The 26,877-nt window shown below is 39.8% G+C and overlaps 1 protein-coding gene across 1 annotated transcript in view; it reads left to right on the top strand.

The window, feature by feature from the left end:
• The first annotated feature begins 2,857 nt into the window (after nucleotides 1–2,857).
• SPEF2 (sperm flagellar 2) overlaps nucleotides 2,858–26,877 on the top strand; it is a 201,530-nt gene continuing 177,510 nt past the window's right edge. The window contains exons 1-3 of the mRNA XM_055554823.1: nucleotides 2,858–3,063; nucleotides 14,115–14,217; nucleotides 24,364–24,616. Of these exons, the coding sequence (XP_055410798.1) occupies nucleotides 3,006–3,063; nucleotides 14,115–14,217; nucleotides 24,364–24,616 (414 nt within the window). The 5' untranslated portion in view covers nucleotides 2,858–3,005. The remainder of the gene's footprint in view (nucleotides 3,064–14,114; nucleotides 14,218–24,363; nucleotides 24,617–26,877) is intronic.

The raw sequence follows: 26,877 nt of genomic DNA, 5'->3' as shown, positions 1-26,877 counted from the left end.
CAATACTTTGGCCACCTCATGTGAAGAGTTGATTCATTGGAAAAGACCCTGATGCTTTGGGAGGGACTGGGGGCAGGAGGAGAAGGGGACGACAGAGGATGAGATGGCTGGATGGCATCACCGACTCGATGGACATGAGTTTGAGTGAACTCTGGGAGCTGGTGATGGACAGAGAGGCCTGGCATGCTGCAATTCATGGGGTCACAAAGAGTCAGACACGACTGAGCGACTGAACTGAACTGAACTGAACTGATGGACACCTTATGAGGTTAGACATTTTATTCTGGTGCAGCTGTGGAATTTAATGTGCTTTCATTTACATCCTTCCCCACAAGCAATTTTCTCAGCAATCTAGAAAACAATAGTTTCTATCCCCCAGGCTCTACAGACTGAAATTAAAGCTTGGAACTTCTTAATGAGTAACACTAGTCTTCAGTTTAAATGTACAACTGGGATGACTAGCCACAGGAGTGTCTTGGAGGTCATTTCTAGGCAGGTATTCATCTTTTAGAAGCATTTTCAGGGATGACATATTTCTAATCTTTAAAGGTTTATTAGATACATCCCCCAAGCTAAACAGGCTATTTAGAATATAACCTTTTGAATTTGCATAACTCTAATATGATGCATATCAAGTGTATCAGGCTCCAATTCTGTTGGCAATAAATCTCCCTCAGAATTCCCATTGTAGTTATTTCCATTGTAATTATGGACAGAGGAGTTTCGTGGGCTACAGTTCATGGGGGTCAAAAAGAGTCAGGCATAACTCTCATCGGGTGAGAGATTTCAATGTTAAGTAAAGCCAGCAGAGAAATGGTACTAACTTTTATCCAATCAGGACACACAGATCAATTTCAGATTAATTTTAAGAGAATTTCACCTATTAGGACATTACTGTCATCATTCTTACAGTTTAAAATAATTTGATGAATTCAAGCTTTTGGGGGGAAATTACTTATCTTTGTGAGACACACACACATATATGTGCGCGCACGCACACACACACACACACACACACACATATATATATATATGTATACTATTATATATATTGGCATCCCTGGTGACTCAGAAAGTAATGAATCCGCCTCCAATGCAGGAGACCTGGGTTCAATCCCTGGGTTGGCAAGATCCCCTGGAGAAGGGCACGGCAACCCACTCCAGTATTCTTGCCTGGAGAATCCCCATGGACAGAGGAGCTTCGTGGGCTACAGTTCATGGGGGTCAAAAAGAGTCAGACTCAACTGAGTGACTAAGCACATTATATATGTAAGTAATTTTTCCATTATTCCATCTAAACTTTTAGAAATTATTAATGGAGAATGTTTCTTACTGTTGCTAAAGACCATAAGAAAGACTTTATTGAGGGGACTACTGCAATGGGGTTTTGCAATAGTGGATAGAGATAGGTCTCAATTCTGAATATAATAAGGAAAAGTGGGGATTTACAGCCAAGGAGTGCATTTGAGGTCTTTGGATGGAAAACTACTACAAAGAAACATCAGAGTTAAAGACGAAACTGACTAGACAGGATATTTGCTGAAAACAGGCCAGAATGATCAGGTATCAAGGGTGAGGGACAGGGAACTAGATCAGATATGGAGGGTGGAGGATTTTCACTAAACTCATCCAGCAGAATTTTTGCCAAAACTTGACAAAGGAGCCAAGGACAGAGTTCAAGGTAGGACCTCAGGGAGAAGAGGGCTCAGAGGACTCTGACTCAGATTTGGTCAAGGTGAGAGTCTTTCCCAAAATACAATTTAAAATAACACCTGAAAGGAAAAAAAAAAAACTGACCAGAAAAGAAGTTCATTAAGCACTCACCTCTCAAAACAATATAAAGATATGAATTACCCTAAACGTTAGTTCTGTCACCACCACCAATAAAAAGTATAGAAAGCTTGCTACAGGTCAGGACCTCTACCAGGTCTGGGACTAAAAGTTGTATAAGCCCTATTCAGTCCCTGTCTGGGTAGCCCATCAGTTCAGTTCAGTTCAGTTCAGTTGCTCAGTCCTGTCCACCTCTTTGGGACCCCATGAATCGCAGAATGCCAGGCCTCCCTGTCCATCACCAACTCCCGGAGTTCACTCAAACTCATGTCCATCGAGTCAGTGATGCCATCCTGCCTCTCATCCTCTGTTGTCCCCTTCTCCTCCTGCCTCCAGTCTTTTCCAATGAGTCAACTCTTCGTATGAGGTGGCCAAAGTATTGGAATTTCAGCTTCAGCATCAGTCTTTCCAATGAACACCCAGGACTGATCTCCTTTAGAATGGACTGGTTGGATCTCCTGCAGTCCAAGGGACTCTCAAGAGTCTTCTCCAACACCACAGTTTAAAAGCATCAATTCTTTGGCGCTCAGCTTTCTTCATAGTCCAACTCTCACATCCATACATGACCACTGGAAAAACCATAGCCTTGACTAGGAGGACTTTTGTTGGCAAAGTAATATCTCTGCTTTTTAATATGCTGTCTAGGTTGGTCATAACTTTCCTTCCCAGGAGTAAGCGTCTTTTAATTTCATGGCTGCATATAATACAGCAATTAAAATTGGCAGTTTGTAAGTTAAAGACAAAACTGAGGTCACTGGAGCAGGGGCTTCCATAAGTTTCTTTAGGAGGCAAACAGGAAGAAAAAAATTCCCCTTCAATCAAGATTCTTTCTTTAGAGAGGCCCCCTTGCCTCTCCTCCTCCACACACCAACCCTGCTAACATCTCCTGGCTGTTGTGTTAATAGCGCTCCACCGCTTTCCCCAAGCCCGCTGAAGCCCACCGCCCCTGCGCACATCTCGGTCTTACCTACCAGCAGGGGGCAAGCCACGATTTTCTGTCCTCCTGGGCTGAGCTCTGGCACCCCTCTTCTCCCAGCCTTTCCCCTAGCTCCGGCCTGAATACGCTTCCTTAGCAACGGGTCGCCCTTGGCAACCGGAGGACGCGGACAGGCAGGCGGGCTAGGTTTCCCGCGCGTTCCTGGCACCTGCGTGCGGTGGGAGGCACAGGCCTAACCATGTCGGAGATCCTGTGCCAGTGGCTCAACCAGGAACTGAAGGTGTCCCAGACCGTGAGTGAGTGACACAGCCTGGGGCGAGCGGACCGGGGGCGAACGGGGCGCGGAGCCTGGGGCGCGGGAGCTGATGGAGTCTGGCGGGGTAGGCTAGCTGCCGCCTCTGGCTCATCTCAGCCACCGCGGAGCCTAGCTTCTCCACTCCGCAGCTCGGCTCTGAGTTACCCATCATCACGGTGGTCCCAGCCCCGCGGGTTCTGACCTACCGCGGTTCTGAGGCTATAGGGAGGGCGCCCTTGCTCCAGTAGAGAGAAGAGCTTTCTGGACTCTTTAGTCTAGCCCTGACATTGCTCCTTTCACACTCTCAGAAGCGTGGTGTGCTGGCAAACCAGCGAAATGTGAATCCTGAAAGCCAGCTACCGCCCTATTAGTTGTGTGTCCCTGGACAAGTTAGAATACCTTCTCGCAGTGTGTTCCCTCCAGTATAAAGGGCTGTGTGTGAAATGAGTTAATGCAGAATATATTAACATTTACAAATTTCAGCAGTTTTAACTCAGTATGTGCACATTCGCTACTTCTGACCACTTTTCACTCTTCCCAAAGCTAACTTGTTCACTAACCTGAATTTATCCCAGCCATAACGTTGTCATCCAAATTTCCTAAATCCCACAACCACAAACGCAGTTTTACATGCTGACAACTTTTGTAACAACCAAGTAATTCCAGAATAGCACTATACCCCATTCAGCTTCTTTTTGTTGTTTCTTAATCAAGAGTTAATTTTCCAACTGGTATGGTTTTGCTCAAAGCAAGAGGTTTGCAGGCCAAATCATTTCAATCTGTTTTTCCCAGAAGCATTCTTGCACAATGTCAACTTGCTTCCAGAGGGGCAATAATGCCAACTCAGTCTTAAGTCATCCACAGTATTTGCTCAACCAGTAGTGTTTCTGCAGCTGCTAAGTGTTTGTTACCAGCATTAGGATCTTTAAATTTGGAGCATTTGCAGTAGCCTTTGAAGACAGGAATGGCAACCCACTCCAGTATTCTTGCCTGGAGAATTCCATGGACAGAGGAGCCTGGTGGGCTACAGTCCAGGGGGTCGCAGAGTCAGACACGAGCTAAGCGACCATCATTCACTCCAGTTGCCTTTCTTGAGGCATAAACCCAGACTTTTTCTTTGCCAAACTGCCACCCACACAAAGTTTTTTTCCCAGGAGTCCATGATCATCCCATGTGTCTCTGACTGTTCCTTATCTAAAATATGATGCTTATCTCAGGATGGTGTTAGCATTTTTCTTTTCTTTTTTCTTTCTCACCATAGGAGCCAAAATGTAGTATCATGGGCTTAAGGTATACTCTTATTAAAAAAAGCAGTTACAGATTGCTGAGTTTACTTTGGTTCATTTACTTGATTAATAAAAGCCATATTCTTTGCTCAAGTCCACAAGACTCTGTTGCATATTCAAACACTTTTGAGAAAAGTAAATAAAATTCACAAGAAATCTAAAATAGTAATATGCCATTCTTAATTATAATCATTTTGAGGAGTTTTGGTTTTGAAAGGAGGAGGAAGAATTACTTCATTCCCTGAAGATTAAAAGACTGGAGATTTTATTTATTTTTTGGCCCCACCTAGAGGCATGCAGAAACTGAGTTTTTTGACCAGGGATTGAACCCTTACCCTCTGCAGTAGAGGTGCTGAGTTTTTACCACTGGACCACCAGGGAAGTCCCAAGACTGAAGATTTTTAAAGAATTTAAATAGTATAAACTATAAATGGAAATTTTCCGATGTCTGCTTTCCCCAAGTGTAAAGCTGGAAGTTGTTAGCAGAGACAGCTAATATATTCTGCATCCCATTCACTAGCAATACATATTCATTTCTTGATCCCAACTGCTAAGAGGAGTCAAAGGAGAGAGAGACAATTCCTGAGATTACCTAAATCCATGTTGTAAAAGGCTTTTCAGACTATAGGGAACAGCACTCAACTGTGTTTGGAAACAGACAAGATAGGATCTGTGCGCCTAAGAAGCACGCTGCCAGTTGATTTCTGTCATTAGATAAGCCATTCTGTGGTATACAATGGAAAACTTAAAACAGTTTATAGGAACTCTCTTGGAAGGACCGTAAGTGGATGCAACTTCTGGGGAAAATAATTGGGCAAGTTCTGGATAAGCGTCCTGTTAAGAGCAAGGATTTGGAGGCCAGGCTGTTTAGGTTAAAATCACTTATTCTCACTGACTAGCCAGTGCTTGTGAGCAATTTATTTACCTAAATTTTATAATACTCAAAATAATAATACTTCATCAAGTAGTGTTAAGATTAAATGAGATAATAAATGCAAAGCATTTAAAACAGTCCCTGACACACAGTAAATGCTAAATATTACTTTTTAGAAAATATCATACAAAAAAAAAAAAAGAAAATATCATACAAAAATAAAGTCACCAATGTGTAAGGACATTTGAACAAGGATGTTTATTGCCACATGGATTGTAGGGGCAAAAAGAAAAGAAATGGAGACAATATGAATTTGCTTCAATAATAGAACACTTGGGTAAATGATGCTGTATTTATGCTATGGTTTATCATGCAGTTGTTAGAACAAATGAGTTAGTTACTCTAACTTTTAACCTAAAATGTGCTTATGTAATTTTGTCAAGTGAAAAACAAAATTAAAACTTACTGGAACCAATATAATACCATTTTGCATGAGGATGTGTGAGAGAAAAGTGTGGAGAGGCATATACTGGACTGTTGACATATACATGACTCTTAATCTTTGTGTAAGCATAGAGAGAGATGTGGAAGCATATAAGCCAGTATTGCTTACCCTGGTATTGGGTAAGCAATTGGTATTGCTTACCCTGGGAAAGGAGATGATTGCTAGCTTTTCTTTATACATCTGTGTTATTTGATGTTTTGCTTGTATTGCCTTCATAATTTGAAAGTAAAATTCAGTATAGCCTTACAAATGCAAAATCAAAAAAAGATCAAATGTCACATGACAATGTAGGAGAAAAATAGGCTTAACACTTTAGTTGAAATATAGTAAGCATCTTGAAGTATTGCTGGGACAGGGGAGTACCTAAGAGTTATTTTCTCAAATGAAATTTATACATGGAATAATAATAATAAAAGTTAATCTTTGTTGAGCACTTAGATTCTTACGCCAGACCCTGTGCTAAGCCTTTTACATAGGTTTTCATATTTGAGATTTTAAAAAGTCCTAAGAGACGTTGTCTCCATTGAACAGATGTGTAAAAGAGGCTGAGAAAGCTTGGTAATTTGTTCTAAGTCACCCATCTAGTAAGTCCTAGAACTAGAATTTAGAGCTAGATCTTTGACTAGTGCTCTTAGGATGTATTATACATTTGATTTTATGCTTAGGGAATTTACTATTTAAAAATTAACCCTCCCAAAGATATTCATTTGAGCTCCTTTTAAGGAGGATTATTGTTCAGTTGAAGTCACAAGAAGTACAGAAATTCAACCAGATGGTTAAATGGTTAAATGGCAATGGTGGAGTTATTAGTATTTGTTTAGAAGTAGTTTAGTCCACATGTTGCTTCCTGAGACAAAGCAAACAGAATGAGAATGCCAAGTGAAGGCATTGCTGCCTCGCTGAGACTCAATAATGGTTTAGTCATTAGAGAGGCAGGTAAAGCTGATTGATTTCTGGATTATTTTGATAAGTAGAAATCAATTTGGATAAAGCATCTCATATTGAATTTTGTGTTGCCTGGACGACCCTGAATATCAGCAGTAAAGAAAATAAATTCCAACGATCCTCAGTTAAGAACAGTCTCCCTCCACTTAATGAGGTTTCTGGGAGTCACCAGAGGTTTGATTAGTCTCAACATATGAAGATTCAGATCTATATTACTAAAGCTAAGGATCTCCAGTGAGTTAAGTTTAACTAGACCATTTGTCCTGGAAAATAATGCTTAGATGTATGTTAATGAAATGTCTTAAAATACCAAAAGTTGTTCAATAGAAAATAATTCAAGCAATTATTTTTGTAATAAAAATAAGCAATATAGAATAATGTTACTAAGAGATTTGCTGTAAAAGTCTTTACAGACTCTGTTATTTTCAAGCCTAACCATTGCCTCTGTTTTACAAAATGTTTATCAATTCACTGTGAGAGGAATTTGGCATCAGAATGTCATAATTAAACATTCTCCACAAATGTAGAGCATTCAAATTCCATGTACTGTATACATCCGATTCATTGTAAAAATTGATATACAAGCAGTCCATATTTTTTTGGATTCTGGGTGGGGTCATATTGAAAATTGTAGATACCTTATTATGGGTATTTCTGTTTCAATAGTCTCAGACATCGTTATCACAAGTAACAAAGAATCAATAAATAGAAAACTGAGTTGAAAAATTTAGTATCTCTAAAGTCCTGATTTTCTAGTATCCGAACTAGAAACAGTAATCTTTAGTCACAATTTTATACCCTGAGAGGTAATAATAATAATTACTGTATATTTGGGAGGTATCAAATGATATTACAAGTGGAAAATATCTACCACAGTGCCTATCATCTATCTAGGTCTCAGTTCAGTTCAGCTCAGTCACTCAGTTGTGTCCAACTCCTCGCGACCCCATGAATCGCAGCACGCCAGGCCTCCCTGTCCATCACCAACTCCCGGAGTTCACTCAGACTCACGTCCATCGAGTCAGTGATGCCATCCAGCCATCTCATCCTCTGTCGTCCCCTTCTCCTCTTGCCCCCAATCCCTCCCAGCATCAGAGTCTTTTCCAATGAGTCAACTCTTCGCATGAGGCGGCCAAAGTACTGGAGTTTCAGCTTTAGCATCATTCCTTCCAGAGAAATCCCAGGGCTGATCTCCTTCAAAATGGACTGGTTGGATCTCCTTGCAGTCCAAGGGACTCTCAAGAGTCTTTTCCAACATCACAGTTCAAAAGCATCAATTCTTCGGTGCTCAGCTTTCTTCACAGTCCAACTCTCACATCCATACATGCATGGCCACTGGAAAAACCACAGCCTTGACTAGACGGAACTTTGATGGCAAAGTAATGTCTCTGCTTTTCAATATGCTATTTTTAATTTCGTGGCTGCAGTCACCATCTACAGTGATTTTGGAGCCCCAAAAAATAAAGTTTGTTCCACTGTTTCCCCATCCATTTCCCATGAAGTGATGGGACCAGATGCCATGATCTTCGTTTTCTGAATGTTGAGCTTTAAGCCAACATTTTCACTCTCCACTTTCACTTTCATCAAGAGGCTTTTGAGTTCCTCTTCACTTTCTGCCATAAGGATGGTGTCATCTGCATATCTGAAGTTATTGATATTTATCCTGGCAATCTTGATTCCAGCTGTGCTTCTTCCAGCCCAGCATTTCTCATGATGTACTCTGCATATAAGTTAAATAAGCAGGGTGACAATACACAGCCTTGACGTACTCCTTTTCCTATTTGGACCCAGTCTGTTGATCCATGTCTAGTTCTAACTGTTGCTTCCTAACCTGCATACAGGTTTCTCAAAAGGCAGGTCAGGTGGTTTGGTATTCCCATCTCTTTCAGAATTTTCCACAGTTTATTGTGATCCACACAGTCAAAGGCTTTGGCATAGTCAATAAAGCAGAAATAGATTTTTTTCTGGAACTCTCTTGCTTTTTCATGATCCAATGGATGTTGGCAATTTGATCTCTGGTTCCTCTGCCTTTTCTAAAACCAGCTTGAACATCTGGAAGTAGATAATATTATTTCAACAACTTTTGTGTCTCTCACTTTAGAAGAATACCTATTATGATGCCTGCCACATAATAGGCACCTAGTAAATATTTTATTATATGAGGATGCATGAGTGAGGCAAAAATAGGGTAAAGTACTGTTTTTAGCTGAACTCGATGAATTTGTTCATCTCGGGAAGGTCATCCTAGGTACTTTGATCCTCACTTTTGTGATTTCAGAGGCTCTGCTTTATTACTTTAAGCAATTTCTTAGGAATTGTCACATGCTAACAGACATTGCATTCTGATGATTTTATAAGCCACAGCACCAATTCATCTTGCAGAAAAGGACACCAGAATAACCTATTCTGTTAATGGAAGTGGGGATAACAAAGCAAGGAGGGAAAAACAGTAGCAACCACTCACATTAGTCAGAATAGGGGGGTGACATTTGGTCATTTTTTGTGTTTTGGGCAATACTATTTCATTCCGAGTTCAGACATGTTTATAGAGGGATTTTGTTTTTGTCTTAGTCCATTAGGGTCACTGAGTAACCTTGTCTGGTCTTGGTGTGCTGTGAAATTGATTATGGCCAGCAGGAGAAGGCCAAAGTCTAGCCATGAGTGCTGGGCCAGCTTCTAGGAATACCAGGGCCTAATGGGGTCAGGCCAGTGCCCAGCCACCAGCAGCAGCTTTTCTGTCTCTCAAATGAAAGTAAATTTGTTTGGTTTTTTAAATGTTGCTGATAACCTGAGCTAGGTCTTTGCTCTTCTAGTAAAGGAGGAACAAAGGACACTTGCATAGAATATGTAGGTCTATAGGCCCTCATCTATGATGCCCACATCCCCAAATCTCTTTAGTTATTTGGTAGCAAAACTTGACCACAAATGCTGTGAGGCTATGTTCAGTAATTATTTCTTTCCCTCTAATGGTTTGCTGTAAAAATCAAATACATTTGATTATATGTGTTTCCCCAGACCGGGGAGAGTGTTATTGCTTATATGGACCCAAGAGTAGGTCTGTATCTGACTTTAAGGACAGGGTCAAATATTTGCCAAGTTTTAAGTTATCTTTAAATAAGGATCTTTGTACTATAGTCATTGCATGTGTGAGTGCATGCATGTGTGCTAAGTTACTTCAGTCATGTCCAACTCTTTGTTACTGGTGGACTGTAGGCCACCAGTCTCCTCTGTCCGTGCGATTCTCCAGGCAAGAATACAGGAGTGGGTTGCCATGCCCTCCTCCAGGGGATCTTTCTGACCCAGGCTTTAAAGCCTTGGCTCTGGCATCTCCTTTATTGGCAGGCAGGTTCTTTACCACTAACACCACGTGGGAAGCCCCATACTATTGTCATTGAGGATCTATTACTGAGCTTATGAATTGTGTAATTGATATAACATGTTGTCTTAAATTAGGAAGCAGCACCTGGTGGCTCAGATGGTAAAGAATCTGCCTCCACTACAAACCCAGGTTTGATCCCTGAGTTGGGAAGATCCCCTGGAGAAGGGAATGGCTACCCACTCCAGTATTCTTGCCTGGAGAATTCCATGAACAGAAGAGCCTAGTGGGCTACAGTCCATTGGGTCGCAAAGAATTGGACGTGACTGAGCAGCTAACACTTTCAATAATAATAAAAGTGATCACTGAGCACTTACTATAGGCTGGGAATTATGCTAAGCACTTTACATTATCTCATTTAATCAATTATCTCATTTAATTAAACCAACTGTCAGGAGGTAGAACCCATCACTCTCCCTCTTTTAAAGAGAAGAAACTGAGGCTGTGTAACTATTCAAAGTCCAGGGTCTTATAAATGGTCCAAGAGCCAAACCAGAGAATATTTCTCTCTCCAGAGTCTGTGCTGACCGCATTACAATCTGGTTTGTAGAAGGCTTATCTTTTGTCTTTTCTCCAGCTGGCTCAGGTGAAAAGCGCATAGATCCTTTGCCCTCCGTCCCAGAAAATTCACAAAAGCTCACATCAAAGATTTCTGCAACTGAAAGCTTTAGTGAATGGGATCAGACCTGTGACTTGGAAGGCTGGAGGTGTGGCTGAGTTGTTACTGAACAACATTTTTCCAGATGTAGATCATTTCAGAGCCCAGAGAAAAGATTGTTACTGAGCTCCTGTGGTTCATTTCTTTCCCACATTCTTCATTGTTCCTTATCCTGGAGTCAATCCACCTTTTATTTCCCCTAGGTAATTCCAGTGATGAGTGCAAATTAACTTATAGAGGTGTCCCTCATTAGTTGTGGTATTCCGGAACATTTACTGGAAAGGAAAATTTGATAAACCAAAAAGAAAAAAAAAATCTTTCCTTTGTGTTTTCTTTTTTCCTTACTGTTTTTCTCCCCTCACCTCTCTCCATTTCTCTTTCTCTCTCTGGCTTCTTATCTTCCTTCTCATACTTTTTAATCTATATATTCCTAGATTATCTGCTTTTTCTTCATCTAGTTTCTTGCACGTATTCTTTTTTCTCTCCATTTTTTTCTACATGTTTTCCCTCTGTTGTTTTTGCTGCTTCCTATAGCTTTTCTCTGATTGTTTTCTTCTGTGTTCCTGTAGCACAGGAAAAAAAGAAAAAGAAAAACTGAAAGTGTCTAATGCACACAGAGCTGCAAACACGTTTTCAAACTTATTTATAGTAACCTAGTTGACAGTGAAATAATGTGTTTGCTATTCTTCTTTGACCTTTATAGCCAAAATGCCTCTATTTTATCCATATCAGAATAGTCTTATTAAGAAGTCCTGCCATTTCAAAGGAAGTAGATTATGATTTTATTTTTCTCCTGACCTTTTTGTAGCTATGAGTTTGCTACAGACCATTTGCCTGATAAGTTGAGTGTGATGAATTAGGATACAGTTATTCCCCAGTTATTCACAGGTTAGATTTCAGGTCTTCTGTCAACAGGATCAACAGGCAAAAATGCAAAATCCAGAGAGAGTGGGAGAACAAGATCACCAGATATAGCAGCAGCTCCTGAATGCAAAGTAGTAGTCTTTAGATTTTTAATAGGATTCCATAGTTTGACAATGGCACTTCAGAAAACTAAGAATAGGGACAGGCTAGAGGGATAAAAAAGGGAAAGAAGCCAAACAGAGAAAACAACAGACAGAAGAGGTGCAAGGCACAGCCAGAGCAGTCCAGATGGCACAGCAAGGGCAGTGGTGGCAACCGAAAAGCAGGAAACAGCTTTGGAGGTCAGCAGTGGTGGGTCCTGAGGGAAGGGGAAAGCAACAGTGACTCAGCGGGAGGACAGGCACACCTCTGCCTTTAGGGGCAGAAGGAGCTCTTTGGATTTCAGTTGCTGCAAAGACTACTGGTGTATGATGCTGGAAAACAAAAGGAATGTTAGTTGTACAGTCATGTCTGACTCTGCAATCCCATGAACTGTAGCCAGCCAGATCCTCTGTCCATGGAATTCTCCAGGCAAGAGTACTGGAGTGGGTTGCCATTCCCTTCTCCAGGGGATCTTCCTGACCCAGGGATCGAGCCTAAGTCTCCTGCATTGTAGGCAGACTCTTTACCAACTGAGCCACTAGGGAAGCCCCATGATGCTGGAAAGCAGAGTCAATAGATTCTAATGCTAGATAGTTCAGGAGCTCACCCTGAGTAAACAGAATCAATGAGAATTGTTGACATCTTTTGAAGCTACTTTATATTGATTTTACCTAAGAGCTAGGGTATTATTAAAGCATAAAATACTTTGAGAGCAGATACTAGGGAAGCTTTGGGCAAAATTGTGGGCTGGTGTCAGATATGCAGGAGCCTTATGATGATGTAAAGTCTTCTGAGAAAGGTCTCCCCTCACCTCCGTGCAATCACACACTAAGCACCAGCTCTACGAATCGTGAAATCATTCTAACTTCTTTTGCAGTTAGCCACCTTGTTAATAGTCAAATAGATAAAAGAGGATAATTCCATATGAATGAGTTTGTGATACTGTGATAATGTATACATTTAATAGATATTTAATATTGCAGTTGCCTAAAGGACTCTGATAGAAACACACTGAAGATTTTTGGAGGATTTTGAAATCCTTTGAGAGATGATGGCTTTGTCCTATGATAATGTATTATGTATCAACTTTGAATATCATTCTTGAATACCAAGCACCCCTATATCCTTCATAAGAAAAATATAAGTGACCCCAAACCAAGGACATTTTTAAAGAAAGCAAATTCTGTTTTACACTTAATTTTTTTTCCTTCCCTCATCATTATGTGCATACTTTGTGGCAGGCATGATACCAAGAAATTCTCATATATTGCCTCTAACCTTTAAAACAGCTCACCAAGATAGATATAGATAGGATGGGACAGAAATTCAGGAAGGTTAAGCAGCTTGTCAGAGGTTGCACAGCTAGTTAAAGGCAGAGACAAGATTTCAGCATAGATATCTCTAGCTCTAAAACCTGTCTTCCTCTGGGCCACCTCCATCATTGTACAGGACACCAGCTATACTGGAGTAAACCACAGAACCACCAACGTAAATCTTGTTTATAATATGCTGCTGCTGCTGCTGCTAAGTCTCATCAGTTGTGTCTGACTCTGTGCGACCCCATTTGGGCTGTACTGGATCTTCGTTGCTTCACAGGCTTTTCTCTAATTGTGGTGAGCGGGGGCTACCCTAGTTGTGGTGGGCAGGCATCCCAATGAAGTGGCTTCTCTTATTGCAGAGTACAGGCTCTAGGACACACAGGCTTCAGTAGTTGAGGCCCATGGGTTCAGTAGTTGTAGCTCCCAGGCTGTGGAGCACGAGCTCAGTAGTTGTGGTGCATGGGCTTAGTTGCTCCGAGATATGTGGGCTTCCTGGATCAGGGATTGAATCCATGTCTCCTGCATTGGCTGGTGGATTCTTTACCACTGAGGCACCAGGGAAGCCCAAGGAAAATCAATTATGTTCAGTAGGCTTTATTTAAGAAGGTGCAGGTGATTTTTGTAAAATTTCCATTGCATAAAGGTTAAAATTAAGTTTTGAGGTTTAAAGAAGTTGGACTGTACCTCACTTGGTCAAGAATATGAAATCATCCACAGGTTGTATTGATAATGGAAGTATTAGAGTATAATTTTATAAAATACACTGAAGATTTGTTTTTAGATCTAAGGTTATATATTTTGTTGGTTGTGTTTGGTTTGGTTTGATCAGAAGTTGTCTTTTCTTTCAAAATATCATATGTTATCAATTACTGACCCACATTTATTCAGGGATCTTTATAAGATACCTACTGTTAAAATTCAGTATTTTCCTCTTATTATTGAAAGATATTTTCAGAACTATTTTGATGGCATTCTGAGTTCAAATTAAATTATGGGATTTTACTCTGTATGTACATACTGAAAATATATAAGCTCTGTGTAAAGCATTATATTCACTTTTTTATCTCTGTGTTTTAAAAATCAGGTCCCAAGTCATTTGCAAAGGCATTTTCCAGTGGCTATCTAATTGGAGAAGTTTTGCACAAGTTTGCACTTCAGGATGATTTTGCAGACTTTTCAGAAAGCAGGTTAGTGAGATTATTTTTTATTTTATAAAAGGTCAATTCCTTTGGCACTTGGATGGATTTAGCCTCCAAAGTTTACATTAAGGAACCATTTATCACAAGATTCCTTCCAAACCTAAACCAGGCAAGCACACCATCGGTATGAAAATTGCCTCTTCCTCACGTATACATACGTCATTTTCCCAGGAGTACAAAGGAGAAAAAGTTACAGGCTGTTGCAAGACCTCATCTCTAGATGGGCCCCATTTTAATGTCTTCCATAATCCTGCAGTCCTGCGTTTAATCAGATTTGTGAAACTTTTGTTCCTCATTTCTCCAAAAGTTCTTTCTCCCCATTTCTTTTCATCTCTCTTCTCTTTTTGGGGCTCCTATTATGTGTATGTTGGTGTACTTGATGGTATCCCATAGGTCTCGGGAGCTTTGTTGATTTTTAAAACTAAACTTTTTATTTTAGAACAATTTTAGGTTTACAGAAAAGTTGCAAAGATAGTACAGAGATTTCCCATGTTGTTCACATCCAGTTTTCCCTACTGTTGTCAACTTATATTGGTATGGTACATTTTTTATCAAAGATTTGTTATAATTCTTATCTAATGTCTTTTTTGTTCCAATATCTTATCAGGATATCATTTTCTCAGACTTTCCTTGTTTTTGATCATCTTTACAGTTTTGAAAAATTAAAAACTGGTCAAGTATTTTGATATTGCTCCTCAGTTGGAATTAGTCTGAAATTTTCTGTCATGATTAGAATGAGTTTATGTGTTTTGGGATTCTGTTCATTTTTTATTCTTTTTCCTTTTTGTTACCCCTGTGAATAGTTTCAATTGATCTATCTTTGAGTTTACTGCTTCTTTCTTCTGCCAACTCAAATGTCCTGTTGAGCTATTATAGTGACTTTTTACATCTCAGTTATTATACTTTTTAATTTTAGAATTCCACTTGGTTCTCATTTTTATAATTTCTATTTCCTTATTGATACTCTATTTTTGTTGAGATGTTGTTCTCATACTTTCTTTTATAATTTTTTTAAAAATGAATTATTTTAGTTTTTAACACTTATAATAGCCAACTTAAGGTCTTTATCTAATAAATTAAACATCTGGGCTTCCTCAGAGAGTTTCTACTGAACTTTTCCCCCTAGGTATGAACAGTGTTTCCTATTTCTCTATATGTCTCATAATTGTTGAAAGCAGACATCTAAAATAATACAGTGAGGTAACGCAGATTATTCCATTATCCCAGGGTTTGTTGTTGTTGCTGTTTGTTGTTGCTCTGCTGCTACTTTTTGTTTGTTTAATGACTCCCTTGGACTAGTTTTGGAAAATCTGTATTCCCTGTTGTGTATAGCACCTGAAGACTCTGCTTGGTTAGCTTAGTGAACAGAGCTCAGCAAATAAATGGAGATATTTTAAAATATCTTGAATTGATAAATCTTCCTTGGCTGAAATGCTGAGTTTGTTGAGGTATATCTTCAGTGCTTTCACAGTTTACAACTCTGCCTTAACCTTTACTTCCTGCTTGTACAGGAGCTTAAGGTCAGCCAAAAGTGAGAGATTTGGGCCTCCTCCTATCTTTCCTGGGTATCCAAACATTCCTACACATGCATATGTGCGGGGAGCTGGCGGGAGGCACTCCGCCCGTGGCAAAGGTCATGAAGAAGGAGGCTCGACATACACAAAGGCGGGATCGAGCCTCAGGAATCCCCCTGGAAATCCTCGAGCATCTACCCCCATAACCAGAGCCTGCCTACTTTACTACTTTGTGCTCTCACCTACACCTGTGACTTTATGGGGGGCTGTCCCCCACCACCTCTTTCGGAGAAGGAGTTAACTTAGAGCTCCAGTTAATAAAAACTCCTGGGCGTGACAAGAGTGTTTTAACCTACAAACTCCTCTGAAGGTTCTCTAGCCTGCCTGACAGGCTTGTCCGGCCACATGTGATTGCTCACAGCCTCCCAACCGTGAGAGGCACGAGATGCTTTAAACCTTCTAAAAACAGGTTCCTTAGAAAAGTTAGAAAACCATTAGTATAAGTATAGTGGGCTGATTAGAAATTGTATTGGTGAAGGGTTTTTCATTTGTTGAGCCAATGTTTGTTGCTAAGTCTCCACATCCCCTGCCCTTATACACATTAATGAATATATAGAAGAAATAAGTATTAACCTTTGATATTAATCACGTTAGACCTTAGGCTAAGCAAATTCTTGCCTTAATTAAAACTCACTACACCCTCACCCTATAGGAATGTAATTTATCTGGTACCTTTGGAAGGTGGCGTCTGTTTTAAGAATAATCACCCCTGGAGAAATAAGTGTCCTGGTTGACTGACTGCTGTCACAAGGAGAGGGTCATAAATTGTCAGCAAGCCCCCTGGCCAAAGATCATGTAACACCCCTAAGACCTCTGTATACATTTGTATGAAGCACCTGACTTTGATAAAAGTCAGGACTGCTGACCCTGCATGACTTTTGCATAACATCTCAGTGTATAAAAGTAGACCATGGAAAATAAAGAATTGGGATCAGTTCCTCGAAAGACTGGTCTCCCCATGTCACTCTCTCTCTCAAACTCTGGCTGAGTCTCCATCTGGAGCGCAGAACCCGCCATGCTTACTAATTATGCTTGGGCTTCTAAGATCCGACCGGGGAGGCCTCAGTGTCTCCTCTCCTTCGGGAGAATGGAAGGACGCCTGCGGCCTACGTAAGTGGTGCAAACTTCTTGTCTTGAAGTTTTATTGGTCTCCTGCGTAAACCAAGCTACTCAGCCTCTTTTCTCCACTGAATTTTCCTACTGAGCTATCCTTATTCTAGTACTCTTTATATCTCTAATTAATATCTAATTGAAGCTATTGTATCCTGATCCTCGCCAACGCCATCCCCGCTTCGAATACCCTGGATCAGCTGGGGCTGGACCTCGGCACATATGGTCCTTTCGATCCCCAGGAATGTATCAGAGCTTTTCAAAGTTCCCAGTGGATGCTGCTGCTGCTGCTAAGTCGCTTCAGTCGTGTCCGACTCTGTGTGACCCCAGAGACGGCAGCCCACCAGGCTTCCCTGTCCCTGGGATTCTCCAGGCAAGAACACTGGAGTGGGTTGCCATTTCCTTCTCCAATGCATGAAAGTGAAGTCGCGCAGTCGTGTCTGACTCTAGCGACCCCATGGACTGCAACCCACCAGGCTCCTCTGTCCATGGGATTTTCCAGGCAAAAGTACTGGAGTGGGGTGCCATTGCCTTCTCCTCCCAGTGGATATTTCATTCTTATATCTTCCTTTTAAGTTTTTGGGCAGCTCTTGTTTGCACCAGTGGTATTACTGCCTTAGGTGGTGGTGGTGGTTCAGTCACTAAGTTGTGTCCGACTTGTGAGCCCATGGACGGTAGCCTGCCAGGCTCCTCTGTCCATGGGATTCTCCAGGCAAGAATACTGGAGTGGGTTGCCATTTGGAAAACCCTATTCTCAGGGTATTAGTAAAAAGCAATTGGTGGCAACTGTTAAAGATCACAGCTACCTAAGGCAGTGATTGAGCTCTAAATTATGTTAAATAATGACAGTGTTCTGAGGATAGAACTTCTTGAGGAGTTTCAAACCTGTCTGTCTTCTCAGATGGCTGTTAGGCTGCTGGTTTTTACTGCAAGGCTACTGATTTTCAAGAGCTGGGAAGAAGGAAATGGGAATAGGGCAAGTTAAAATGACTAAAAGTTCTCTGTTCTTACTGAGATTAAGGTTTTTTTTTTGAATAAATTTTCTTTATATTGTTACATGCCTTTGGCTAATTTCTAGAGTTACGAAGAAGTTAATTTTGTCAGTTTTATTATTGTTATGAAAAATTAATTTTGTCAGTTTTATTATTGTCTTTTTGAGGAATAGATTTTTGGAGGTCCTTACTCTGCCATTCGTGACATCCTGCTCCATATCCATAGTGTTTTAACCTGATATTTCCCACTCAAGTATTTCTTAGTTTTTGGTTCCTTGGGATGGTAGACCACCATTGAGCATTACCTACACTGCAAGAGTTTAAGGAAAAGAAGTCTAGTACCTCCATTCTAGAGGTGAGTCATTCTTTCACAATCCAGATTATGCTAGTTGTGCAGGTAATAATAGTGTAATTCAAGAGAAGCCATGGATTATAAATATATTTTTAGACCAAGTTAGCCTCTTTTGCTAATCCCTGACAATTTCTTAAGCTTCTAGGGTACTAGGTAACATTCTAGTGCATATCCTACTCTATACGTCTCACATCTCTTCCTCAAGAGCAAGGTATACACTGTCCTTCACTGCTTAGACCAAGCTGCCTCCTCTGCTTGATCTTCTAGCCCTGTGCCCACTCTGCTTCTACCTAAATCTCCTCCCTTCCAATAGAAGCCAGGATCAGCCTCTAAGGTATAAGACTTCCAGGGTAGGTAAGTCAGTGTACATTCCTTTCTTTTCTCTTTTTTGCTTTCTCATGAGTTCTCATATGTACAGATTGATTTGTGATGATCTGTGTAACCAGGTTTCCAATCCATTTTTGGTGTCATTGCTTATTATCCCTTCATGAAAGTTATAAACTTATCTTGTACAGTTACTTGTTATAATATTGGTCACTTTGTTGTCAGTTTCTTCGTTTGTATCTCTTTCAGTTGCACATTGTACCTTCAGAGGATTTTGTAGTTGTAGTATGAATTATTTTTCTTTGCATTGCTAGGGCTAAAAGGGCCTAGCACATGTTTAGCTTTCAGTAGATGTTTTTTGAATTAATGAATGGCTGCATATTCTGATAAGTCCTGCATTAAGCCCCTTGTTTGAACTTCTCCATAGGCAGATAGAACTCTACACCCACATCTTTAGGTGTGGTTTCCCCCATCAGCTTAAAAAGCTTTAGGTATTCCAGTTTCTCTTTCTCAAGGCTTCTCTTACAAAATGCTTCCCTTGTGACCCTCATCCACTCTTTCCAGTCATATTTTCCACCAGTCTGTAGCTCTAACGTAAGCAACTTTGGTCCACAAATATGTCATGTGCTTTTGTTATGCCTTGAACCTTTAGATATCATTTTTTGCTCACTTTCACCCTGAGAAACTCTTATTCATCCTTAAGATTCTGCTAAAAATCCACCCTTTTCTAAACTCTTTGTTTTTTTCCCAGCAGATTTAATTTCTTTTTCCTCATTGTTTTTTTTTCTGTTTGTTTCAACAACACTTCAGACATCCCTTTTTTTATTACTTTAAGTTATATTTTTTATTTATATGTCAATTCTTATCAGAGTTACTACCACCTGAAGGAGCCCAAACCATATATGATGAGTGAATATATGAATGTTTGTGTCTTAACTACTTTGCAAAGATGCTCAAAGTTGCAGAGTATGTTTATTCTTTGTGCTCCAGGCATTGTCCCTGACCCACTGCAGGCACACCATCATGTTTCTCTAATTGAATAAAAATGACTGACTTCTGAAAGTATATCTGGTTCTGAATTAAGTATGGAAAACTTAAAAGAACCATACTAATCAGATCATGCATGCAGTATTTCATGTGTACTGAGTTAGCTCTTGTTATCAAGACCATGGAAGGCCTTTGCATGAAATAGAAATAGGGACCCATATGGATGGAGGTAATCATAAAGACACAGGTCTTAGTGAATAGGAAAGCCCTTGTGCAAAAAGGTCTTAGTGAATAGGATAGCCTGTGTGCAAAGAACAAAAAGCCCCATTTTGGATGAAGCTGCCTCATGCCAAGGTCCTGGGCTTGGCAAGCTGAGCCCAGGGTAGATTTCACACCTTTTCCTGCCTCTGCATAGGTATATGCCCTGAGTATCATCCTGTGTTGCAACCCTGCCCTTCACTTACTGCAAAGGATGAACTTTCTTTCTTTTTTTTTTTTTTAACTTTTTTTTAACTTTTATTTTATTTTTAAACTTTACAAAATTGTATTAGTTATGCCAAATATCATAATGACTCCACCACAGGTATACATGTGTTCCCCATCCTGAACCCTCCTCCCTCCTCCCTCCCCATACCATCCCTCTGTGTCGTCCCAGTGCACTAGCCCCAAGCATCCAGTATCGTTCATCGAACCTGGACTGGCAACTCGTTTCATACATGATATTTTACATGTTTCAATGCCATTCTCCCAAATCTTCCCACCCTCTCCCTCTCCCACAGAGTCCATAAGACTGTTCTATACATCAGTGTCTCTTTTGCTGTCTCGTGAACTTTCTGTTCCACTGAGCATCATCATATTTCTTAATATGGGGAGATGGATCTATTTGTCTTAACAACCAAATACTATCAACCTTTAGTTCCTAGGACAACCCACTGTTTTTCTAGGGCACATGATATTCTAAAGAAGACAAAAATCAGTAAATCCATGCATCTGAGCTTTGTATTAGAGTATTCAGTGGGGAAAAGGACCCTTCTTTGTAAAGCCTAATTTTTAAACAGCTGTCTAGTGCCAGAGCTCATGATCTGGGGATTTTTGTGTAATATTTTTATTTTCTTTAGTTTAAAATGTAAACTAAACTAAATCTGCATTGCACATAACTTGAAGTTAACTTGCTTTGGAAATTACTTCATCCTAAGAATAACTCATCTAACTCTGAAAGAATTCTGTTTTAGGATATCTGTAGTCCAACTCAGAGGGTGAGAAATGAGCAGATTAGTTAAAAAAATAAAAAGTAAAGGAGCATGGATATCCCTGTTCTAATGACCTTTTGAGTTGTATTCCCATACAAGGTGTCAAGGAGAAGAGACAAGTAATCCCTTGGCAGATAAGGACTGCAGGTAGAGAGGGAGAAGGCTTTTCCCAGAACACATTCCTTATCCCCTCAAGGGTCATCATTTACATCATATACTCTGTCTCCAGAGCAAAAATGTCCCAGTGGTTTCTCTAGGTTTAAAAACAACTGTTGATTATCATGGTATACTGATTGAGCATACATTATAACAAGAGTGGACTTCCATCCATTTACATACCAGTTATAGTCCCAAAATTTTGGTTGGATATTTAGAATATATATTATTAAAAGCTTCCAGAAAGAAGTACTATTACACCTGGACACTTCGGCCAGACCATAAAAGCCATTTTGAAGCCTACTGTGTCACTGAACCCTAGAATTAGCAGGCTACACTGCATTCTGGAGGTTGTGTGAAACAAGTAAGAGGAAGGGTAGTGTGCTTTACTTTCATTGGGCACAGGGCTAAATTTTGATAAAATTTGGAAATGAATGGTGTTTGCTTTTGGATTTTCCTTCCCAAATTATGGTGCCTCTGATCTCTGAAGGCTAAGGGTATGTCAAAGGCAAAACCTCAAAAAGGTGTCCCTCTGGCCATATCTTTGCACATAAATGTAGTGGAGAAAACATACAAACTCTGAAGATAAGCAGGACATGAAAAGATGAACTGGGGTGAAAGATCAAAAGTGGGTGTCAGGTGCCCATCCAAGGAATGTGAACGCAAGTCATTGACCTGACCATCCTCTTTCACAATCACATTCTTCAAAGCATGGTCTATATAGTACCCTAATCATTTTAGGTCAATGCTTGTTATCTCAAACTGTAGGTCATTTGTGGGAAAACAAATTGCGACACCGGACATGACATGAGAAGACCTAAAAAATGTTTTACTTTTGTTGTTGATAAGATTGCCTTGTAGCATTCCTTATCTCTTCTCATTCCTTCTAAGATCTGTTTATCTTTTATTGATTAAAATACTTTATTTAAAGTTTGGCCAATGTGGCATGCCATGCTAAATATACTTGACCAAATAGAGGAAATAGGACACTGAGTTATACCACATGACTGGAAAAGGAATTCAGTGTCTTCTGTCAATACGTTTGTTGCCTTGGCCTTCTTATGGCACTGGCTTTTTTATTTATATTTATAAATCATTCCTTTTTTCCCAACCCTACCTCCTTTACAGTTAGTAGGCACTTTTAGGCTAGATTTTTAGAAGATTTACAAATACCCCAAAATTGCATACACATTTTGTGTATATGCATGGATGTGTGTTTTCTTTTCTGGGGAAAAGGTTTCATAGCTCTCATCATATTTCCAAAGGATAGTATATATGATTAAAAAAGTTTAGAATCACTGCTTGAGATCTCTTGAGAAATAATATACTAGAAACAGTATGACAGTATATAAAGTTTGTGTTAAGTGCTATTTACAATAGCTAGGACATGCAAGCAACCTAGATGTCTGTTGACAGTTGAATGGATAAATAAGTTGTGATACATATATATAATGGAATATTACTCAGCTATAGAAAGGAATGCATTTGAGTCGATTCTAATGAGGTGGATGAACCTAGAGCCTGTTATACAAAATGGTGGTTTAGTTGCTAAGTTGTGTCTGACTCTTGGGATCCCTTGACTGTACCCCTCCAGGCTCCTCTCTCCATGGTATTCTGTAAGCAAGAATACTGGAGTGGGTTGCTAGTTCCTTCACCAGGGATACAAAGTGAAGCAGAAAGAAAAAGGCAAATGTCATATATTAATGCATATATATGAAATCTAGACCTGGAGAAGGGAATGGAAACCTACTCCAGTATTCTTGCCTGGAGAGTTCCATGGATAGAGAAGCCTGGTGGCCTACAGTCCCAGCAACTAACAGACACACACATACACACACACACACGTGTGCACGCACAGAATCTAGAAAGATACTGATGAACCTATCTACAGAGCAGCAATGGAGATGCAGATATAGAGAACAGACTTTTGGACATAGTGGGGGAGAGAGAAGGTGGGATAATCTGAAAAAGTAGCATTGAAGTATATACATTACCATATGTAAAGTAGATAGCCAGTAAGAATCTGCTGTACAACACAGGGAACCCAAAGCCGATGATTTGTGACAACCTAGAGGGCTGGGATGCAGAGGGAGGTGGGGAAAGGACACATGTATACCTACGGCTGATTCTTGTTGATGTGTGGCAGATACCATCACAATATTGTAAAGTTATTATCCTCCAATTAAACATAAAATTTTAAAAGTTTAAGTGCTAAGTAATCTCTTTCAGCTTCTGAAAATTCAGCAGAGGCCATTGTATCTTCCCCAAATAGTTTTATAGTCTAAAATGAAGTTATTGAGTGAGTAACCCTATAATATTAGAAATTCTGCCAACTCCCTCTGTTCTAAGGTATCCTCTTTTTTCAGGGAGAAGAAGGGACTTTGACTTATATTCAAGTATATTCAGTATATTTTTTTCTATCAAAGAATGTCACTGATGTTTGAAAATTAAAGTAAAGAGAAAATGTGCCAGCGGATAAAATTGACATTTGCATCCAGTTTGAACATACGAGAGGCACAAAAGTTGAAAATGCATCTAACATCTTTTTGCTTTTATTCTGCTGCTGTATCCATAGGCTTATTGATGGCCCTTGGTCATTTGAGACCTTTATTACAACAGTTGCATTAATTTATCACTACTTATTACACTTGCTTTCCTGCTATGAACTGCTAAAGGACAAGGAGTCTTATTCATCTTTGTAAGACCTTAATAATTTTATAAACATTTATTAAATTAAATAAGTTATTGGTATAGTTGGGAGAGTAAATTAATAATGAATTAATGAGTTCTTCTAAAATGTGAGCCTCATTTGATAATAGATGATTCAACAATACATATATTTTAGAAAGTCTTTAGTGATTTTTGAAGAAGTGATATAAACTATACAGTGATGACCTCATAACTCATCTAGTTGTATGGCTAATATTGTGTAACTATTTCTGATAATGCCTGAGAGGATAATGGTGAGAGTCATCACTTTCAGTCATCACTGAAAATAAGGTTATTTTCAGGTGATACCAATTAAAGAAATGGATATTTAAAGTGAAGTTTTGTCTTCTGAGTAAAATATTTTCTAAAACTACAGTTAAGTTTTTCCATTTCGAAGAAGGCATTTAGATATGTTTTTGTACTGACTTCCTGTAGAAATTCTAGTATCTATTTAAGTAGAAGAGTATATGAAAGTAATGAGTTTTAGTTTAGCCAATAAAGAGAAATAAATGCATGGAGCTAGGGCAATAGACAAAATCTCAATCTGTCTAGAGGATTAAGTGGTTTTTGCAAGGACTGATACATTTAAAAGAACATGGTATTTGGTTATGAAAATCCTCTGATATTTGTTGTTTGCTTTTAACTCAATGCCTTATTATGTGAAATATTTTAATGCCTAGGATTTCCAGTGCCAAACTTAACAATTTTTCTCGCTTGGAGCCCACACTTCACCTTTTGGGTGTGCAATTTGATCAGAATGTGGCCCACAATATCATCACAGAGAAGCCTGGGGCTGCCACGAAACTCTTATATCAGTTGTACATTGCTCTCCAGAGGAAAAAGAAAGGTGTTCAGACTGGAGTGGAAATGCCAACTGTACAGCCCCTGATGAGCACAAAAGTTCAAAACATGAAAAGCGAGGCTTTTCGAGATGTAAGTACATAAAGAAAAATTATAAACATATCAGAATATAAAGCTTTCTGAAGAGACACGGCAAAGATGTTGCATTTTCAAAGAAGCCCCTTAAAGCATGTATGTCCCTGATTATGTTATTGTCCCTATTCAGGTTTTATCTTTTCTTTCCATTTATTGATTGTTGATGCCTCCCTCCATCCTATCCACTAATCACCAGTAACTTATCAAATTCTGTTTGTTCCTAGTTCCTTGTGCATCTTAGGCCTGCTCTTTTTTTTCTATACCCCTGACGTATCCACTCAGATCTCCTGCTGCAACCTATGAATGAATCTATAATCTTCAGGCTTGTCTCCTAGAGTTTAATCATCTGCTAGGAGAATCTACCCTCAATTCCACTTTTGTTGGCTGCTTCTTCTCAGAAACCTGCTATTCTACAAATAGGTTGTGTTTTGTTAGTTGCTCAGTTGTGTCCAACTCTGCAACCCCATGGACTGTAGCCTGCCAAGCTCTTCTATCCGTAGATTTCTCCAGGCAAGAATACTGGAGTGCGTTGCCATTTCCTTCTCCAGAGGAGCTTCTCAACCCAGGAATTGAACCTGGATCTCCTGCATTGCAGGCAGATTCTTTACCATCTGAGCCACCTGGGAAACTATTCTACAAATATCTTGCCCCTTGATTTGACTAGCATTCAAATTTTTTCACTAAACAGTCTCAATATGTCTTTCTGTATCTTTTCATAACCCTCAGCGTTGTCTTTCTTCTGTTACTACGCTGGCAGCCTGTCATTGAATGCTGCTGCTGCTGCTAAGTCGCTTCAGTTGTGTCCGATTCTGTGCAACCCCATAGACAGCAGCCCACTAGGCTCCTCTGTCCCTGGGATTCTCCAGGCAAGAATACTGGAGTGGGTTGCCATTTCCTTCTCCAATGCATGAAAGTGAAAAGTGAAAGGGAAGTCACTCAGTCGTGCCCGACTCTTAGCCACCCCATGGACTACAGCCTACCAGGCTCCTCTGTCCATGGGGTTTTCCAGGCAAGAGTACTGGAGTGGGGTGCCATTGCCTTCTCCGTGTCATTGAATAGGACTTATTTATTTCTGCTCTTCCCTCTCTCGTACCCAAGCTCACTGTTCTCCTCTCCTGTCTTCCCCTAAACTTCCCTCCATCTACTCTGCAACCTTCCCAGTACACATAGACTCTTTCTGGGGAACTCCTAGGGCACAGATAATTCTCACTCTTTGGTGTTAACCACCTCTTGCTGATATTATTGACTTTCATTATTTACCTGTCATATGACCTCATAAGATTTTTAGTTCCTCCAATTAAAAAAATGTGCCTAGTACAATGCTTTGAACATTGAAAATACTCATTAAATGTCCTTTGATTATTATTTTTAATTGAAGTATAGTTGCTTTACACTGCTGTGTCAGTTTCTGCTGTACAGCAGAGTGGATTTCCTTCCCATTTAGGTCACCACAAAGCACCAAGTAGAATTCTGTGTGCTATACAGTAGGTTCATAGTGGTGTATATATGTCAATTGCAGTCTCTCAATTCATTCATATGTTTGTTCTCAACATCCGTGTGTCTATTTCTGCTTTGCAAATAAGATCATCTTTACCATTTTTCGAGATTCCACATATATGCATTAATGCATAACATTTTTTTTCTTTCTGACTTCACTATGTATGACAGTCTCCAGGTCCATTTAAGTCTCTGCAGATGACACAATTTTGTTCTTTTTTTATGACTGAGTAATATTTCATTGTATATATTGATACGTAACACATCTTCTTTATCCATTCCTTTGTTGATGGACATTTTTGTTGCTTCCATGTACTGGCTATTGTAAATGGTGCCGCAGGGAATATTGGAGTGCGTGGTTTTCTCTGGCTCATGCCCAGCAGTAGGATTGCTGCATCATATGGTAGTCCTATTTTAGTATTTTGAGGAACCTCCATATTGTTCTCCATAGTGGCTGTGCCAATTTACATTCCCACCAACATTGTAAGAAGGTTTCCTTTTCTCCACACCCTCTCCAGCATTTATTGTTTTGAGACTTTTTGGTTATGGCCCTTCTGACTGTTGTGAGGTGATATTTCATTGTAGTTTTGATTTGCATTTCTCTAATAATTAGTGATGTTGAGAGCCATCCTAGACACGTGTCCCAGATTGAATTTTTTCTTTCCATGATTAGGCAGGTCATGAAGGTGGAACTGGGAAAGAATTACATTCATTTTTCGTATTGGGGATGCCTTTATTAGCCTTTTAGTATCACCACCCAT

The sequence above is a fragment of the Bubalus kerabau genome, chromosome 18, assembly GCF_029407905.1.
Source record: "Bubalus kerabau isolate K-KA32 ecotype Philippines breed swamp buffalo chromosome 18, PCC_UOA_SB_1v2, whole genome shotgun sequence".
Classification (NCBI taxonomy): domain Eukaryota; kingdom Metazoa; phylum Chordata; class Mammalia; order Artiodactyla; family Bovidae; genus Bubalus; species Bubalus kerabau.
This window is presented reverse-complemented; position numbering and strand designations above follow the sequence as displayed.